Genomic DNA, 19534 nt, shown 5'->3' on the forward strand with positions numbered 1-19534 from the left:
GACAGTTGAGATACCGTCTCTGGATCTTGTGCGGGCGGTACATCTATCGCTGGGGTGTATCCTGACTCGTTGTTTTCTCCACCGAAAGCATTGACGCTGTACGGCACACCGCTTTGAGCTGGTTCTTCCCGATCCTTTTCTGGCAGCCAGTCTTGTCCCTGGTTTAGTGACGGAGTAGGGGTGGCCGTATCTTTTGCAGGATCAACTGTACCGGAACTAATCTCTGCCACTGGTATGGTGGGCTGTGCGTTCCAATTATGAGGTGGCTCTACGAGAGGTTCATTTTCGGAGGGAATGGCTGTTGGGATTACCGTCGGCATGATATCCATTGGCATCGTCGGTTCGGTAGCAACATCGTCCCCAAGAGGTTGGCTTGTTGATGACACGCTTGCTGAAGGCGAGAAATTCGGAAAGTTGCCTGGCGGAGTCGATGGACCAGACAATTGTAATTTACTCGGCACGGGCGAGATACCATTCAGCAAAAGACTAGGGCTGGACGGCGCAGCTGACAATGGGACCGCGGGTATGTTTGATCCTTCAAGAGAATCGAAAAGAGCGGGATTTGGCGCTCTTGATGGCATGTTTATTGGAAGATTGATAGGAGGTTGCAATGGAAGCAGGCTGGGTGTAGTGCTGAATCTCACGGGAGGAAAAGTTGGGGAATTGCTATTCTGAGATGAAGGACTTGGAAAAGAGAAAGCACTAGGTAAGGCTGTAGATTGTCCTGGTGTCCAACTTGGGGAGTCGGTAGGTCGTTCTACCGGGGACCTTGTAAAAGATTGACTGGGTTTGGTCGACAATGAAGCACTCGGTATTTTACTCTGTTGAGAGAATATAGATTCGGTGGGGACGACTGTCTGAAACTTTGCTGGCGAAACTGTGAATATGAAAGTAGGAACTGCTGCGGGTCCTGATGTTAGATTAGATGGGAAGAGTCCAGTAGGCCTGCTGATCGGCGCCGCTGTAAGCAACTCACTAGAAGTGCTAGGTGATGCTGCAGCTGACGCAGTAGATGGTTCAAAGGATGGTGTACCATTTTGCTTTGAGGCTACCGAGCTGCTTGGAATCGAAGCAGAACCACCGGTTAAGGCGCTAGACGGTACCAAAGTAGGCGAATGGATGGGGAGACTGCTCGAAAGCTTTGTCGGCAACGTCGGAAATTCGATTGGCTGCAGAGTCGGTCGTCGTGATGGAATTCTGCTAGGCTTTTGAGTCAGCGACAAGGTTAGGCTCTTCGTTAGTGGTGTAGAGGGAATCCGGGTTGGAGAAGCGGTTGTCGGCAACGATGTCGGAGATTCGATTGGCTGAAGAGTAGGTTGTCGTGATGGAGTTCTACTAGGTTTTTGAGTCGGCGATAAGGTTGGTCTTTTCATTAGTGGTGTAGATGGAATCCGGGTTGGAGAAGCGGTTGTCGGCAACGATGTCGGAGAGTTGATCGGCTGAAGAATCGGTTGTCGTGATGGAATTCTACTAGGCTTTTGGAACGGCGATAAGGATGGGCTTTTCGTTGGTCGTGTAGATGGACTTCGGGTTGGAGAAATGGTAGGATTCTCCGTGGGTGTTTTCGTCGGAATGCTACTGGGCTTCGAGCTAGGATCAGAGCTAGGTCTCTGACTTGGAACAAGACTTGCCAAGTCATTCATAGAGGCAGATGGTTTCGCACTGGGAAAGCTGCTTTGCTTGGAGCTTGGCCAGGTACTAGGTGCTGAAGTAGGAAGAGTTGTAGGCGTTGAAGAGGGATTTCTCGAGGGATAGTTGCTAGGAGACGAGCTTGGAGAGCTTGACGGTCGTCGCGACGGGCTGATTGTTGGAAGCGGGCTTGGTTCGTTGCTAGGTGTACTACTTGGGAGCTCACTGGGAGACAATGTGGGACTTTTGCTTGGTTCAAGACTCGGAGCTCCACTTGGCGCTGCCGATGGATTCCAACTTGGAGCGCTGGTGGGGTTCTGGCTAGGAAATTTACTCGGAGATTGACTTGGAGTAACGGTCGGGAACAGAGAAGGCTCTCTACTATTAGAAGGCGCCGAGGAAGGTGCACTAGTTGGCGAGGGAGTCGGCGGTCCTTCTGCAAGAATTCGTGACTCTGCGACGGCTCCATCTATCATTGTTATTCGCACTGTGTACACCCCAGGAAAGCCATACTCGATTCCAACACCAATGGCAAAGAGTGTTCCGCCAAGCTTAGGATCGGTCCCGCCAATCGCATTCTCAGCCGGACTTTTTAGAAACGCTTCGGCCCATTGAAATGGCCCAATTATTTCCACAGTTCCGATTGTCTCGCCGTTCGATCGAATGACAGCCTTATCGCCCCCAAATCTTATGTTGGCTCCGATATCGTCAGGGCCGGGATGAGGGTATGCATTTGTCGGAGAGTTTGGGCTAAAAATAACAAAACGGGCTGCATACGGTGTTGGACTCGAGAAATATTCACCGTGGCGCTTAAGAGCTCCAGCAAAAACAGGAGTTGCCTCAGGTACTCGAGTAAAGTCGATCATTTCGGCTGGCTCCATATCGTTCTGTAAACCTAAGCAGATAGATCGATAATGAATGAGCCAAACAGCCCAATTGCTGTCAGAGAAAATTGTTTTTTCTTACCATAGGTAGTTGGAAAGACACTGTATGTTCGTTCCGTCTGAAACGTGACCTCTCGCCTTGCCATATGTATGACATTGTTAGCTGAATCGACGACAGCCACCGTCACAGAAGCGGTCAAAGGGACATCAAGACAAAAGTCACCCGATGGGCACTGGCCGGGACCAAGTGTACAATAAGTTGGGACCGGTTGGCCTTCCGTTGATTTGCAATAGCCATCCGCATTTCTATACAGGCTGCTACCAGTGTCGACATCCGGATGGACACCGGCATATTTGATCCCAATTTTATCATAGCGGGTCCCTTTGATTCCAGCAACGGGTGCAGAAATTTTGATCTGCCGGGAGTCGCCGTCGTGAAAGCTTGACACCCATTCACCGCAAGTCACATCTTTTGCACGGGAATTTAGGTGAGGACAGGTCACTCCCCAGATTCGATTTTGCGGCCCACTTCCTAGTTCCACTATGTCGTTTGGGAGAGGCTCAACGGCTTCGTGATCGATTAAAAAATGTTGAGAGAAAGACATGATCAATGAACCGCCCGGGGGGATCGCTAAGCCATAGTTCAGCGGATCCAATGCGCGGTCAACTGGTTTGTTCATGCTGCCAAAGTACAACTCTATGTCAGTCTTCGCCCCACCCTGTATCCCATTGGAGGACCATGAGCCCGATCGAATTTCGTAGAAAAATACTGAATCTCCCTTGCATTTCCCGTTTTCGATAACCACACCCTCGTCGAGGTGACCATTTGAAAGGCATGGTAGCGATTCCGAGTTGCTGAAACCCCAGACAGCCTGCACCACACACACTTGCGCACAAATCAAACTTGCAAGAAACAGCACAGGCCGCGACAAGAGTCTTCTTTCTATCATGGCGGGCTTTTGAGGGTCGGTGGAATTTCAAATGATCGTTGTGAGGAGATGTCGAATATACTGATGTGAGCGCGACACGGGAATGCTTGCTAGACTCGATATCGTGACCGATTTCGGCACAAGCCAAGTAAGCCGACTTCGTTCGCAATAAGTCGAATGACTGTTTGAATTTGCTCGGTTTGAAGCCTAATACTTGTCGATATATCAGAGGTAATAAGTCAGTCACATACCTTGGAAAATCGGCCTCTCATCGTACAGAAGTATAAATATATTGGTCATCAGTGGATTATAGCAATTTTAGTTTTTTGGCGAGAAATGAAACATTTATTGCCCATCAATAAATCTATTCTATAAGTCATTTCTGCAATTCGAGAGTTTACGACTCACCTCAAAGATCTTCTCTGTCAACCGAATGTAGAGGATGCCTCGATCCACGCCTAAGGTGAAGGACGCCTCGATCCATGCCGTTACGAGGCCATTTTTCAGCGCGGCACCTCTACTCTTTTATTCGACGGCCGAACGTGCTCTCGTTTAGGGTAGAAAAAACACCGAATGAAATTCATTTCCATTTTCCATAATTTACGGACTATAGCGAGGGTATCGGGCATCCGTGAAAGGGTGCACTGTCATTTTCCAGAGGCAAGCAATTAGAATGCAATTTCACAAACAACCTAACGGGTTACCAATTCGAGCGAAACAAGCCACAATCGTAATAAATAATTACCACCGAAAATGTGCCACGAAACAGGTTGGTTGCAACTTCAATCCTTGCGCATAAGTGCCTGTATTGGATTTGTCGTTGAATGCTACCAAAACAGCAGATGCTCCCTGTTCCAAAGTATCGTACTCCTCCAATTCCGGGGCGTGGATACCGTCCTTTAGTACCCACACTGTGTCAATACCGTACCGGACACCGCCCGTAACATCAGTTTCCAAGGCATCGCCAATCATACAAATACGGTCTTTCGCGATTCCCTTGGTGGTTGTGAACTCCCTCAGCGCCAGATCGTACACATCCGGAAACGGTTTGCCAACGCGTTTGACCAATCGCTGGTGCTCTACAGTCTCGTCCTTGACTGTAGGCACAGCGGCGGTCAGAGCCAAAATTCGTTCGTAGGCATCCCCAATCGCTCCAGGCATTGGTGGTCGCTCGGCATCGGGTCGTACCTTGTCCGGATTGGTCACCAACATGGGCAGACGCCGTGCCGCGGCTTGTTCCAGTACCTCCGCCAGTCGCTTTTCGTATCGTTGAGTATCGTCCCGTTTGTGCACAACCTCACCAGTGCCGTCGACTCCTCCACCACCATTGTGGATGGTAAAGGTACCCCGGGCCACAATCAAGTTGGCTTCTTCGAGGGCGGTCACGGCCCAACCACAACTTTCGCAGTATTCTACATCTTCGTCACCACTACCCAGGACGAAAACTTTACGCTGGTCGACGTTCGTCGCATCCAACAAGGACGGCCACGCCAAGGTCTTTGCGAATCCCTCTCCATCGGCACCGCACAACAGTTGGTACGCCGCGTCACCCGAGGTGACGATCGCCGCAAAATCGTGCGGGTCGAATCCCAACCGGATCAGGAGCTTTTGGACGTGACCGACCCGCTTACTGCTGTTGGACAAGAGTACCAGAGTTTTCCCACGGGCCCGGAGCTGGCGCACCGCGTCGTGGACCCCGTCGTAGGCACGCGTTCCGTCGTGCAACACGCCCCACAAGTCCAACACGTACACGTCGTAGGCGTCCGCCAGCTCGCGGATGCCTCGAATTTCCCGCATGCCACTACCAATACTCCAACGGTCGCCACTACTGCTACTACGACCACCTTTAGTAGAAGTAACACTATTGCTACTGTGACGTAAAGTAGGTGACGAGAGTAGTCGCGATGACGTAGCGGTACGACCGAGCTTTGGGGCAGCCACGGTGTATGCCGTCGTGGACGTCAAGGCCAAGCACAGGATGAACGCGACTGAGCAAGTGGAAGCGATGCTAAAACGATTCTGGGGATACAATATTTTCTTCTGTTGCTGTTGTTGGCGACGTTTTCTGTAAACGATCATAGCCGCATGCACAACAAGAAGCCCCCGAGTTGGCTATGATCGGCAACGGTAGAGAGTGGAAAACTTGCCAATCAGAACGCGGAGGTTGTGACAGACACGGACTGATAGCAATGTGTGAAGGAGTACCTACTCATTCGATCAAGTGGATCATTCCAGAACTCACTGTCACTATCAGACAATGATCCTCACGGTCCATATGGAGACGTACTCGTGACCCGCGGCAGCATCCATTGTGGAGTCACAGACGGAGACGATCTCCATCCGAGCGGATAGCATCCATCATTTTGAGTAACTATAAACTTGTGCGGCAATTGGTCTGGATACAACCGCTGGGGAAAGTTAATTGCTTCCAGCTTGCAGACACACCACGGACATTGGGACATTACAACCCGTCTCCCGTACTATGTTTACGCACAAGGATCAATCTCTCCCCGTCCATCACAATCCCCCTGACGGAACTTCAACTTGTGGTGGCGATGGTCCTCGTAGAGAGACTGTCTTGAAGACAGGGCAAGAGTGCCATCGAATCCATCGTTTTCCTTCACCAACAAATCCTCTACCAACCACTCCAGTCCTATCCAGCTCGTTGTTCCGACCTTCCCGTGTCTATCCCAAAGGTAACACTGTACCCACGTCAACCCTTCAATTTATCGTGAATCGACGACTACCATGGCACGAACACGACACGGTGCCAGGCTCGCACGCTGCGCGTTCGTCTGGTTGTGGGTCGCATCGTCGACGACGGCCTTTACTACCACGTCGCCGAGACTAGCCGCACATTTCCGTTCCGCTTCGCGGACCCAACGTACGACTACTACTACCACCACTACTCGTCGACAAGTCCTGCCTAGTCCGGAGTACTGGGAGAGTGTAGCGACAACGCTCGACGGGCTGGTGCAACAGTCTGCCGCTCTCGCAACGGTACACTCCAGTGCGCAGGTCCTGGCCGACGCTGCCGGGACGGCCGCGCCACCGTCAGATGATGGAGGATGGTGGGGTGCCTACATTCAACTGTTCAAGACGACTTTGAACGCGGTGCATTCCACCATACAAGGTCCTTTGCAAAACGTCGGTATTGAACAATCTTGGGGAGTTTCCATCGCCATCTTTACCACCAGTACGTAGGAGTGTTACTGTGGACCAACTATGGCTAACCATCGTATTCACCGTGATTCGCTTTTGTGACGTGGCTCATGCGTGGCTCTTTCTCTTTGTTCGGTTGTTAACAGTTGTCCGCACACTCTTGGTACCGCTTTCTATCGAACAGAGCAAAAGCGCAGAATACATCAAATCGCTCAAACCGTACGTGGCCGATATCAAAGCCAAGTACAAGAACAACCAGGAAGCGCAGAATCGCGCCACGGCCAAGCTGTACGAAGACGCCCAGCAAAATCCGTTGGCGGGATGTTTCGTCGCGCTCATACAGTTGCCCGTCTTTCTCGGTCTCTACCGTGGGGTCCGATTACTCGCCATGGACGGAGTGTTGGAGGAACCATTCTTGTGGATCCCTTCTCTCGAAGGACCCGTGGCACCACCGAATTTCCAAGGCTTGGACTGGCTCGTACAGGGATGGGTCAATGGCGCTCCCGCCTTGGGCTGGGAGACCACGTTGGCGTTTTTAATCATGCCCGTCATTCTCGTAGTCCTGCAATCCGTGACGATGCAAGTCTTGCAGCCCCCGGTAGACGAAGACGCGACCAAGGAAGAGCGCGAAACGCTCGAACGATCGCAAACCATTCTCAAGTTTCTCCCCCTCCTCATTGGTTTTTTCGCCCTCCAAGTACCGGCCGGACTCACTATTTACTGGTTTACCTCCAATATTTTTACCCTCACGCAATCCTTGGCCGTAAGGGCCTACTTCTCGGCTAATCCACCACAGATCGAATTGCCGGATTACTGGGATACCGCTTTGAAGAACGAGAACTTTGAAAACATGACGCCGGAAGATCGTCGCAAAGCGACCGAAGCAGGTATCCGGGTGGGACCGAGCTTTGACGATCTGGTTGACGAGTCGCGCTTCCACTGTCTGATTGAACGTCGCCCGATCAGAGAGGAAACGGAGGCTTGGAAGCGAGTGACGCAGCTGCGGCAAGAATCACAAGCAGTGGAGCTTCCGGAAGAACTATCCGCCTGGGTCCAGGCCTCGGCCCAGCCGTCGAAATCTTCGACGAGCGCTACGGCGTAGCTACTCGCTAGAGCAGAGAGAGAGAGAGAGAGTAACTTGGACATTGCTGCCTGGATGTAGGTATAGTTTCTAGAACGGGTGAAGGATTGTAGGCAAACAACAAATTTATTTCAATACTTTACAGATCGTTTTTGTTCGAACACAAACCTTAGAAGGATCGAGTCCGTATGTTAACTCTCGCCACTGGACGGAAAAGCTTGGATGTATTTCACACAAGGAGATGTAAGCCTATGTCAAAAATCTCGTAAGCGCCGTTGTACTCGTTCGACATTTCGGGAAGGATCCTGGTACACTTCCGTCCGCGGCCCACAATTTGTCCCGTCTTCCCAACAAGGGAAATTCACGACCGTGAAGCGTCCGGGTGTTGCCCACGCAATCTTTTCTTCAATCCCGAGAATATTCTTGCCCAGTTCAATGCGGAAAAACCCCATTTCTCCCCAGTACTGCCCCCAGCTATTGCGGGCAATCCAATACTCCACAACGTCGCCGTGGGTGTCCGGAACGGTTCGGCCCCATCCCACAATCGCCACAACGTGCGTCGTCCGGCGACTCGCGGTAGTATTCCGATAGATCCCACCAACGTACGAGTGTAACTCCCTGCCGTTGATCGTGGCGGCCACGGGTCCACGTGCGAAGAGTTCGGCTTGGATACGGTGGATCGTTTCTTCGGGTGTTAGCGTCGGTGCCGGAGTCTCGTACGTGCCAAATTCGGCCACGGTTGCGTTGGGAAACACGTCAATTTCACGACAGACTTGCCCGAACGGATGTAGGGATGGCTCCAGTTTCAGCGAACACGTGCGGCAAGTATTCTGTGCCGTACAGGTCGTATCCACGTGGGGACAAAAACCCAACGTTGACTCACTACTGCAGGCCAAATATGGCTGGCAGGTATCGTACGGAACAAATCCTGCTTGGAATATAAAGTCGTATACCCCCGTATGGCTGCCACCGTGGCAACTACCAGCAACGTCACTCCCACAATTCAACACGTATTGGATGGACAAATGAATGTCTCCACCGTCGGTGGTTCCACGAGTGTCACGGGCAATTTTGATGCGATCGGCTAAACTGCTGAGAGCCCCGTGAGCCCAACAACTTCCACAATATTGCGGAATGTGCTGATTCAACGACTTCGTCAGATTTTTCCAGCGAAAACTGTCGGGTAAGTCCTCTGCGGCAATGTAGGTGTAAGGCAACGGCGATACGTAGCGATTGTCAACCGTATGGGACGGAAGATAAAGGAGTTCGTTCCGAAAAGCAGTGGTATCACCACCATATCCAGTCGCAACGGAAATTAGCGACAAGCAAGACAACCAGAGTTTCATTGCGTTCTTGTGGGACCAAACCTTTTTCTTTGTCGACAAAGATATATCGGGTGTCGGGTGAGGAATTGCTATGCGCGATCTCATTCCTCCCACAGAAATCAGAAACTCATGTCAAATCCTGCAAGTCAGTCAACACGTGCCAGGAGCAATTTGGGACGAATGTTTGGGTATTTAAAATTTAAAAGAGGATCAATCGTCCAATTGTGTACAAACATTGAAATTCTCCACCTAACGTGGTTGAACGGCAGCGTCCGCCCACCTCTATCCATACATGAAATGGGTAGATCCATTTCCGTGAACGCAACGAACCTCGTACAATACCATGCCGATTACTCCACATGTGACGCTTTCCCAAACGGACGTACACGTTCTAATCGATATTGGTGTTCCGCACGTTCGTGTTTCGACCGAGTCGGTGCACGTGACCGTTACCGACGATTCTGTTTTGCACTTTGCGAGTCCGCCTTATTTACTGGTGTTGGACTTTGCGCCACACGAGTTTCACGAGACAGCCGACGAATCGTGCGCCACCTATTTACCAGCCATCTCCGATGGCACCATTCAACTGAAGCTACGCAAGAAGAGACCGCGGGTGCATTGGGATAATCTCGACCTAATCGGCAAGCTGGTTCCCAAAAGGAAAACCACCACTTCTCGGTGGCTAAAGGAAGCCATACCGGAGAATGGCGGCGGCCTGCGAGATTTTCGAGAAGAACTGATGGACAACGATAGTCAGGAAGTTTTGGATGTCCCGGAACGCACAGTGACCGTACCGCTTGGGTACGGCTTTGCACGAATGTTTCACGGAGTTTTTACTGATTTGGCTCGGGATGGACTGGCCAAGGAAATGTTGGAACTACCGTGGCAAGAAGCAGGTGCCAATGCCGTTTGGGAGCGCGATGAAGGTACCGTAAGAGAAGCAAGGCGGAACAAGCGCCTTCTGGTAGAGCAGGAAAAATTCTCGGAGGAACGCTATCTGCAGGATCTCGACATTGCAGATGACTACATATATCAGTGTGCAATGGGCATGCAAACCCATTGGCTGGCGCCAACGGACGACGTCGATTCGCTACCGAATCAAATGGCAAACCTAACGGTTGAGCCAATCTCTCACGGTGACAAGAGTGACGATTCAACGGGTGTCGCAGGTAGAAGTGAACGCTGTTCCTTTTCCACGGATGAACAGCTTCTGCTATCCTCAATTCCCTACCCACTTTTGCCACCATATATTTCATCGGAACAACAAGACATCTTGTTCCTGGGCCTGCTAGACATTCTCTACGCTTACGCATATGATCATCTGCTGACGGATGGCGATCCTACGGTTGAATCAGCATGGACAATCACAATACTCAGTGCAAGCTTGGCGTGGCTGGAGGATTGGCAGAGCGCTGTACGCGATCACGCTTGGACAAGCGTTTTGTCTCGCGTTGTCGCGACCAGCGTACGACGAACGCTCGTATACCCATATCTGCGCAACATCACTTTTAGTGTCCATGTATGGAAGCAAGTCGCGATAATTCTACGACGAGGTGTGCGCTGCGTGCTTCGATGTCTCCTGCAAACGAGGACAATTTTGGACAAAAGCGAAATGTACTATTTGGGAAACAAACTGTTCCTTGATCCGTATCTAACGTGGTTGCAAAGGGAAGCAACTTCCATGCAGGAAAGGCTGCGAGACGTTGCGGTTAAGCTGGATCAAGTCGTTTCGGAGACGCGCTTGCGTGAGCTGGTTGGGCTTGATTTAGCCTCTATTGAGGTCCAGGCGTGGGCAGTCGACAAAGACGATAGAGGCTTCACTTCAGACGAAAACGATGACGCTGAGGATTCGACCAGCACCAGCAGTAGCGGTGGAAGCTCGTCCGATTCTAGTACGTCAATTGACAAAAGCCCGAAGACACCCACTTTCCCGGCAGTGGATGTGACGTTGGGGCCTCGGTCAACAGTCCTGCTCGACGAGAATCTGGACCAGCAAAGTATTTATAAACTGACTGTTTCGCACGCATCTGGTACCACGGCGGAGTCTATTGACAATGGGCAGGATGCAATCACGGGCGAAGAGGGGACGGCCCGTTCCTCTCCAGAGTTGATCAAGCCCCTAGTCCAAAAAATGTAAAGTGAGCCGAACAGTTTCTGGCGCGTTATCAAAATTCGAGAATTTAAGCGCTGGAAGAGTTTTGTAACTTTTCAATGAGCTCGGTCTTGTACATACTACTGATTTTGCGACTAACTATAAGTGCTAGATTTCTTTCACAAAATGAGACAATTATCAAGTAGAGATGTACTCTAATCGAATTCAATTTTCCTGGTTTTTCAAGTTTTGGAAAAGGTTTGACTACAATGCTCTTACAGAGAGCCGCGTGGTCGAAGAAAGGGAAGGCTGTCACCGTTGCAGATTGGATGAGGAAGTTGTATTTCGTGTCATTTTCCTTCATCTTTCTACGGTTAGCTGCTTCTTTCGCCGCTTTCTCTACTCTTGTGGCTAGCAGTAACCTACTAGGTTGTAAACTCGCAAGTCACAGTCAACGCATATTCATTTTTTAAGCGTTTTCATTGGGTCAAATATGAGCGGAATGTCGGAGATACTTTTCGTCAATCATAAAAACTCGGGGCAAAAAAAGGCCTGCGAGAGCGGAATTTCCCTACTGCGTTTGTGAACAAAAAGCAACTTTCAGGAACCACAAAGTGCTCACTTGCTCACTTCAAATCGAGTGCATTCATCAGGTAAAGAAGACAAAGCATTGTCATGTGCTATCAAAAAAAGTGCGGTTCTTGCGGAAAGTTATCGTGGGGTGGATGTGGAATGCATATTGAAAGTGCACTCTCGGGTGTGTCCGAAGCAGATCGGTGTCCAAACTGGAAACAAGGCAAGCCATGCGGAGAGGTAAAAAACTCCGGAGGCGGTTTCATGAGCATGTTTGGCTTAGGCAAGTGAAGTTGGATGCGCCACATTATACAACAGAGCTTTCTGACAGTTTGGCCGGCCCTCCACTGGTATTGATACGTTTATAAAAAAAGCACACCTGCTAAAAAAAACAGAAAATCGAACTGTTATGTTCTATTTTGCCGCATTTTTCGCATATGCGTCATCTGTATGGGTTCGTCTGATTGGGTGCTTTGGCCCACCAAGGTATCCCGTTCTCGTCCTCTTCCACTTCGATATCTATATCCAATTCGTACACTGCTTCCGGCTTGACCACCTTGGTACGATTCCGTTTATCTTCAATCAATACCGAACGACGACCAAATCTATGTAGATTGTTGCCGCGTAAACTTTTCGGGCGAATGGCGTGTCCGTTAGCCTTGGCTATGGCTGCCTCTACACGATATTCCACAGCCTTCTTGACGGCCTTCAGCTCGCTTACGAAACGATCCGTACTCATGCACAAGGCCCCGGCATTCTGCCCCGCCAGGCGAATCATGGCGTCATCTGTGGCAACAATGAAAGAGCCCGTCAATTCGCCATGTGTCAAATTCTTGGCGCGGGCGCATCGCGATTCGATATAGCTGTCGGCCTCAATACCTACGCCGGTAAAGACTACACGGACTCCGTGCTTGGAAACGGATGCCCGGGTGATCTTGTCCATTCCCGTCGGCGTATTGCTGTTGCCCGGTCCATGACCAAGCGGTCCAACCGTAGAGCGTCTAGTACCGTCAAAGACGCACTCTATCCGCCAGCCCTTGAGCGATCGCAAATTTTCCAAATCGTCCGTCAATAGTTGACGGGCCTTTTGCGGATCCCCCTTGACCATGTGTTTTTTCAATCTCGACCATTTGTATATGACGTTGTAGCCATCGACAATGACAAGCGGAGCGGTGGAAGTCCGGTTCAAAATCACGTCCCAATTGGGATCCTGACCTTTGCGCCGACGTTCTTCGGCTTTTTGTACAATTTCTTCCTCGTCCCAGGATCGTCGGTAGGCAGTGCGCTGGACACGCGTTTGTCGAAAGCCCGGACTGGACTGGCGCGAAGCTTGTTTGTTGAGTTGCGCCATGCGGATTTGGTGACGCACGGGGACGTTGATATTATTGGTGACGCGGAGGGGTTCGGGGTTGTGGGCGGGTGCCCTCGAGCTGTCGGTGTCACCGGACGTCGATGTGGGAGTCGTTTTCTTTTTGCGCTTTTTGCTCTTGCCGTCACCTTTTCCCATCCAGAGAGTAACCACTCTTCGCTGAAATGGCTGCCGATGATATGACGGGGAAGCACCCGTGTATGAGCTTTCCACGCAGTTCCACTTTCGGAAAACTACGTGCGAAGTGATAAACCTTCGACAAGGCACGAGCGTAAAGCTGTTTCGCGCATCTGGCACCAATTGTATTCTTATATAAAGTCGTGTTTTGTGTTTGTGTGGCACGACGAACGCGTCAACTCTACCCCATAACAAATGCGTACTAACAAGGCAAAGCAGCACGCAGTAGAGCGAAGACAGCATTGTGTTGGTTCGTTGTTTCTGCAGGTCCACGAACAAATTGCCTCTTAATCGCTCAGCGCGGCTTTTCCGATGACCGCTACCGCTCGACTTGATTCTGCCCGCGCTCATGGTAACAAATTCAAAGCTTTCATTGACTGAAACCACCTATCGGAGATCGAGTGTCGTCACTGACGACGAGTCTATCGACCCCCTGCCCGTCGTCATGGTCAGACAGAAAAGGCCCCAGAAGTGGAGGTTGGAGGGGAGGGGGGGGGGGGGGGGGCTCTGACGTTGTCGTCACGCACCGATCCGATCATACGCGAACTTTGTGAGTCAGGGTGCCGGCTTCCACATGAAAACGCTGATGCAGATCAGTAGATTTAAATGTAAATTATATTTAAACTTAAATTTGTGAAAGCATATATCTACCTATGCAATCTGGAGCTCGCTGTCAAAACAATCGTGATGTCCATTGTACAGTCTAGTAGCTCTGATAGCGACAAAGGCCAATAAGAGCTATAGATCAAATTCTTCTTTACAGTTAGTTCCTAAAATCCAAACAAAATACAATACAAGAACGTTGCTGAAAGTCCACAAAGTGTGCGGCCGGAATCAAAAAGAATGGTGCCCCCTGACAGGATCGAACTGCCGACCTTTCGCTGTCTTTCTTTTGGTTATGAGACGAACGCTCTACCTACTGAGCTAAAGGGGCTACCAATTTCAGACTGACTGTAGGGCTCATTAGATAGTATATAATCTACTTTTTGTTGATAACAAAATACTAGAAAAATTGGTAGTATGGCAGAGGATGAGAGAATTCACGAGTAAGAATCATACGAAAGGATGTTTTGTACCATGGTGGAGACCGCTTTGCAATTTCACTCTTCGCGATAACCCCGTTGCACCGTCCCAAATTATAGATGATGCTTAAGATCGAGACTTTGCTGGGAGGAAGGAAGCGTCCTGCTGACAGAAATGTCGCTTCATTGGGAACACTTGCGGAAGAAGAATCGAGACTAGTGACACGTGTTTTCGATGAGGCGCCTGTCGGACATCATCAGGGCCGACGGAGGCGAAGGATATCAACAAGTACATCCTTCTCTCACTCTCGGATGATCATAGGCCTAGCGTCGCTCCTCCTTTTCACAATCTTCCAAAAGGAACAAGCATCAGCCTTCGTACCGTCACCAACGAGAAGCCCCTTTCATGTCCTGGCGCCTGCGTGCCGATGGCGCCTTCCTTTTGCAACGAACGTCGAATTTCGACGTATGCGTCGAAATCGAGCACATCCGAACGGAAATACCAACGAAAGCGGATCCCCGGTCAATCTTCCACGGCACGTGGCATTTGTTTGTGACGGCAACTCACGTTGGGCCGCGGCTCACAACCTGCCCTCGTCGGCCGGACACATCGCCGGAGCCGATCGCCTCATCCACGTACTGGATGGTTTACGAGATCGACGAGTTCAATACTGTACTATGTATGGATTTTCGACGGAAAACTGGAAACGACCAGCACACGAAGTCCGCGACATTTTGAACGTCATGGAAACTACGGCCCGGCGGTTTTACAACCGAGCCCTCGAAGAGAATGTTTGTGTTCGACTGTTGGGTGATTTGGATGATAAGCGACTTCCGAAAGGACTTACTACGTTGCTTCGTAAGTTGGAACAGGACACTGCTAGGAAGGACGGCGAAGACAAGTTCACGCTTTGTGTCGCTCTGAACTACGGCGGCCGCCAAGATATTTTGAATGCCAGCCGACGGCTCGTAGAAGCGGTGGACGATGCCAACACCGAATTTACTATCGCAGATATCGACGAAGATGCTTTCTGCTCCTTTTTGAGCACGGTGGGAATACCAGATCCCGACCTGATTGTCAGAACCAGTGGGGAGTCTCGTCTTTCCAACTTTTTGCTTTGGAATGCGGCCTATGCCGAGCTCTACTTTACCACCGTCCTCTGGCCCGATTTTGACGAGACGGCACTGGATGATGCTCTCGAATGGTATGCGCAACGGAAAAGAAGGTTCGGGGCACGGATAGTGGAAGCGTCCCCGACGATTAAATAACTCATTTGTTCAAAAAGAAACTTGGTCCATTGAACTTCCAATGGAGCAGCGCTTTGAAGTTTGCAGGCGCTGGCGTATAACGCTCCTGAAGAGCCACGTTTAACAGCAAAGGACCATTTCAAATTGGATGTAGAAGCATTTTTGCTGGCGCTCTAAATGGATTTAATCTTGTCTAATATAGCTGTGGTTTATGTTAGTACGAGGCAATGAGATGCTTGCCAACTTCAACTGGTATGCGTTCGGTTTTCGCCCACAAAGTAGTTTCAGCGAATACATCCAAGTACGGTATCGACAAAGCCACTTCATGTAAGTAATCGGATGAATGAACGCATAGCTACAGGTCCGCATCGGTCAATATTAGTAAAAAACGCCTGCCCGTGCACGCTTCTTTTGTGCTGTAAGTAGTAGTATTCACCGAAGCAGCCTTAACTAAGAGATATAAACGAGGAAATAGCTGCTGTATGCAGGATACACTGTCACAAATTGCCATACGACCCGTTGACCATGCAGACCTCGGATTAGATAGCTAGTGTAACTTTCTGGTCAACCGTACAACACACGACATAACCTCGCATCGTGAACGATATCCGCACATGCGCCCTTGGGTAACTGAGCAGACAAGTACAAGTCTCCGTCAGAAAGTGTAACTACTAAACACCTGAATGCCAGTTCTGGAATAGATCACGAAGTGTTTTCATCGAGATCAGGTTTGCTGTATGCAGGAAGGAATGCTACCCGGTAACCATGCAGGTCTGGAATCGGCCCCGCTTAATTCGTAGGACATGGACGCACGAAAATCCTTTTATGACGTTCATCTTTCTAAGAAAGGTCACATCCTACTTTCATCAATAAATAGGCATAGTAGAGTATTGAACAGAGGTCCAAATGCTAAAGTAGGATCACATTTACAAAGATGAGCTCACACTAGATGGATAGCTAAGTAAATTGCCGATCCAAGCGTCTAAAGGGATTCTCTCCGTCCCAAATGAGATTCTCTTTCTTCGTCGACAGAACACAGCTTCTGGGAAGCTCGTCGGAACGGAAGACTGCACCAAGACGCTTCCGAAACCCTGTACTTAGAGGCATAGTGCGCCGTTGCCGATCTAGCGTCCACCACGCAAGGGTGATCCTTGCGAACATTGACTTTTTCATACACCTTCAAGGCTTTTTCCAACAAATTCTTCGCTTCTAGATGATTGGCCAGCTCACCATAGGCCTTACCTAGCCGGTGTAAAGTGACGGCTAGCTCTTCCTCCGGAATATTGTCCGCGGACGCAGCCATCCAGAGCGCCTTCATGTAGGATTGAATCGCAGATGAGTACTTCTTTTGTTCAGCACTCAGCAGTCCTATCAATGAATGGACTTCAAAAACAACAAGAGCAGGAAGTGTAGAAGAAGAACTCAAAAATGCTTCCAGCACATTCATGATATTATATAGATCATCATTTCTGAGTATTCGATCCTGCCGGCTTCGGTGAGTAATCGCGTCGCATTCAGAGATGGCCATGCTCGCCAAGTCCTCATCGTCCGTGTATTTTGCCACTACAGATCGAAGTACTACCTGAAGTCGATCCAGATTAAGACCCAGGCTGAGAGACGATGCGCCCTTCCGTGTCGTCCCACTAAGTCGTCGAAACGAAGTCGACTGCTGTGTCTTCTTCATTACCATCTTGTACGAAGTATCAAAAGAGCTTGTTCGTTCCAAGGCTCGGGATTCGATTCGGCTCATCATGAGAAATTCTGACAGGATGTTGTCGTGTTGTGGATTATTGTCGCTACTTGGTATTTTTTCGATCACCAGGACACGCTTCAGTTTATAGAAACTGTGAACTTCCTTGAAGCAAGAAAGGCACAGCTCCAATGCTTTCTCGCAAGTAGGAGAGGTCCTCACGTACAAATGGGCCCCTTCCTTCGAAGAACGGATGGAACTACATGTGCTCTATACAAAAAGAGGCGCTCCCACAACCTGGTGGCTGTCCAGTTTGAATACTGCACAGCCCCTCCTTACTTATACATTTTCACACAAATGACTTCTAAACTGCACAGATTCCCTACTTCCTACAGAAATAGAGGAAAAGGAAAGCCATCCAAAACAGCATTATTTATTAACGCTTGAGTAAAAACTCATTTACATGGTTGGACAGCAAGAGTCATTTTGTTATTGAAAGAGAGGGGCAAATTGCATTTATCTTATGTACTTGTGGAATTTAGTTTCTTACAAATTATTGTTTGCTTCAGATCTTGCATAGCCTAAGCAATGCATCGCCTTGAAACTGACAATTTGCGTCGTCAGAATTTGGAACGAATACTTACTGCATATAAGATAAATGTAGGTTTAGCATAATAATGAGGCGCGATGGGTTTGTCTCCTTACTGATTCTTGTTTTTGGGAGAAGTCGTGAACTCTCGAAGACACAGGACTCGTTTCTCGGATGGGCCTTTTCATCAGTCAACCTTTGCAATCCCACCAAATGCTATCTCGCACCATGGGCCTTTTGACAAAACCCTATGAAAAAATTTCGGCTACAAAGTCGATGCAAGGCTGCATTTGTACGTGCTTTGAAAAGGATGAATGACTTTGGATCGTTTTGGAATCTGCACTGCGACTAACGTCCGAGAAGTTCCCTATTAGTAATTAGGGACAACTAACGCACTGACGCGAGAGATGTTTGTCTGGGTCGAGACGATACTCCATGCCGTTTCCGTCCCGTGATCCTACTAGACTGTTCGCAACCAACCACCACTACAAGAATCTCCTGTATTGGTACTGATACAATCAAATTGCTCGTTAGCGTACGAGCACGCGTTAAGGACGAGGCAAAGAGGCTACGGTGAGGCGGACAACAATCGTACCCTACCCACCACCACCACCACCTTTGAGCCAATTTTTCGCGGTAGCCTTGGGTTGGATCCCTTGCAGATTGTTGCCGGACTGAATCATGGTTTCGGCCGCGTAGGCCATACGCTGCCCGGCCAGTTCCGCTGCCGCTTGCGCTTCTTCATGCTGGAGCTTCTTATCACTTTCGTCTACGAGAGACTTCAAAAACAGAGACAGTCCTTCCAGACATGTTCCTGCCGCCACTAGGTGGACGCCAACTGCTTCCACGGACTGTCGTTGCATAATAGCAGCACCCGCCGCCTCCAAACGTGTCCCGCACGTTTCGAAATAAACAGTGGCCTCCTCTGACAGCAAATTACGACGAAGTGTTCAAAAGACGAGTCCCATCCAGAAAGTGGAAAGCAGAACGACCCGTTTACATTACAAACGGTCAGAATATCGTGCGGAATGAATATACACCAGTCCCCATTTTTTTTCTAGATCCCTTCCACGTACCAACTTTATCCGCCAGTGTTTCCCATTCGTCCACTCGTGCTTCGGCGGCGGCTTGTTGCATTTTCCCGACACCTTCCGTGAGACAGGTGCCGGCTTCGCGGAGTTCGTCGCAGACGAGTTCGGTACCGGTTTTGAAGCGACACGAGGCGGCGGCTTGCGCGACGGAATCACCGGCATTGCGCAGTTGTGCACCGGCAGCCGACAGAGCCCCGCCGTACAAATCCACCGCCGTCGTCCACTCGATCAGGACTTCTCCGGAACGCGCCAGCGCCTTGCCCGCGTCCATCAAGGGCACCGCGGCGGGCTTGAACGAAAACAACGCAGTTGTTGTTGTTGCTGGTGAGGAGTGTGTGATTGCCCATGGTGATGTTACTAGAATAGAGTCCCGTACGGACTGTGAGTATTTGACAAAGAGAACCCGAGGCAGTGGACCGAGCGCTCGACAATGGAACCGTCGATTGACCGAAGAAAAAGCCTGGGTGGTCCAGATGCTGGACCAGAGCAACAAGCAAGAGAGCACTAATGATACGAGTAGACCATTATATGGAGGCATCCTTGGATGGAAATTGGGACCAATCCAGACCAGTCCAGTAGCTAGCCAGGATTACACTGGTACAAATCAATACCTGCAGATATAGTTCCAACGAGCAACAACCAACGGCATCAACGGTACCACCGACTATTTCCA

At 49.9% G+C, this 19534-nt stretch overlaps 6 protein-coding genes across 6 annotated transcripts; 2 read left to right on the plus strand and 4 right to left on the minus strand.

Moving 5' to 3' along the window:
- Nucleotides 1-4183: 4183 nt before the first annotated feature.
- On the minus strand, nucleotides 4184-5239 carry PHATRDRAFT_36356 (predicted protein; the record flags this gene model as incomplete). Its single annotated transcript, XM_002180935.1, has 1 exon — nucleotides 4184-5239. The coding sequence occupies one exon, from the start codon at nucleotides 5237-5239 to the stop codon at nucleotides 4184-4186; it is 1056 nt and encodes a 351-aa protein (XP_002180971.1).
- Nucleotides 5240-6087: 848 nt separating this feature from the next.
- Nucleotides 6088-7706, plus strand: Albino3 (predicted protein; the record flags this gene model as incomplete). Its single annotated transcript, XM_002180751.1, has 2 exons — nucleotides 6088-6638; nucleotides 6751-7706. The coding sequence occupies exons 1-2, from the start codon at nucleotides 6191-6193 to the stop codon at nucleotides 7704-7706; spliced, it is 1404 nt and encodes a 467-aa protein (XP_002180787.1). The 5' UTR covers nucleotides 6088-6190.
- A 4411-nt stretch (nucleotides 7707-12117) lies between these two features.
- PHATRDRAFT_36358 (predicted protein) lies at nucleotides 12118-13182 on the minus strand (the record flags this gene model as incomplete). The annotated part of the gene is made up of 1 exon (XM_002180936.1): nucleotides 12118-13182. One exon carries the CDS (start codon nucleotides 13180-13182, stop codon nucleotides 12118-12120), a length of 1065 nt encoding a protein of 354 aa, XP_002180972.1.
- A 1529-nt stretch (nucleotides 13183-14711) lies between these two features.
- On the plus strand, nucleotides 14712-15512 carry PHATRDRAFT_36359 (predicted protein; the record flags this gene model as incomplete). The annotated part of the gene is made up of 1 exon (XM_002180752.1): nucleotides 14712-15512. The coding sequence occupies one exon, from the start codon at nucleotides 14712-14714 to the stop codon at nucleotides 15510-15512; it is 801 nt and encodes a 266-aa protein (XP_002180788.1).
- Nucleotides 15513-16383: 871 nt separating this feature from the next.
- PHATRDRAFT_54574 (predicted protein) lies at nucleotides 16384-17430 on the minus strand. Its single transcript, XM_002180937.1, has one exon. It carries the CDS (start codon nucleotides 17242-17244, stop codon nucleotides 16474-16476), a length of 771 nt encoding a protein of 256 aa, XP_002180973.1. The 5' UTR covers nucleotides 17245-17430; the 3' UTR covers nucleotides 16384-16473.
- Nucleotides 17431-18366: 936 nt separating this feature from the next.
- On the minus strand, nucleotides 18367-19465 carry PHATRDRAFT_46415 (predicted protein; the record flags this gene model as incomplete). Its single annotated transcript, XM_002180938.1, has 2 exons — nucleotides 18847-19465; nucleotides 18367-18695 (listed from the first exon to the last, which is right to left on the minus strand). Exons 1-2 carry the CDS (start codon nucleotides 19397-19399, stop codon nucleotides 18367-18369), a joined length of 882 nt encoding a protein of 293 aa, XP_002180974.1. The 5' UTR covers nucleotides 19400-19465.
- Nucleotides 19466-19534: the final 69 nt, after the last annotated feature.

This window comes from Phaeodactylum tricornutum, chromosome 10 (genome assembly GCF_000150955.2).
Source record: "Phaeodactylum tricornutum CCAP 1055/1 chromosome 10, whole genome shotgun sequence".
Classification (NCBI taxonomy): Eukaryota; Bacillariophyta; class Bacillariophyceae; order Surirellales; family Neidiaceae; genus Phaeodactylum; species Phaeodactylum tricornutum.

What these genes read in the sequence shown, in the direction of transcription:
- PHATRDRAFT_54574 (XM_002180937.1), bottom strand. Translation starts at nt 17,244, where the DNA reads ATGATGAGCCGAATCGAATCCCGAGCCTTGGAACGAACAAGCTCTTTT.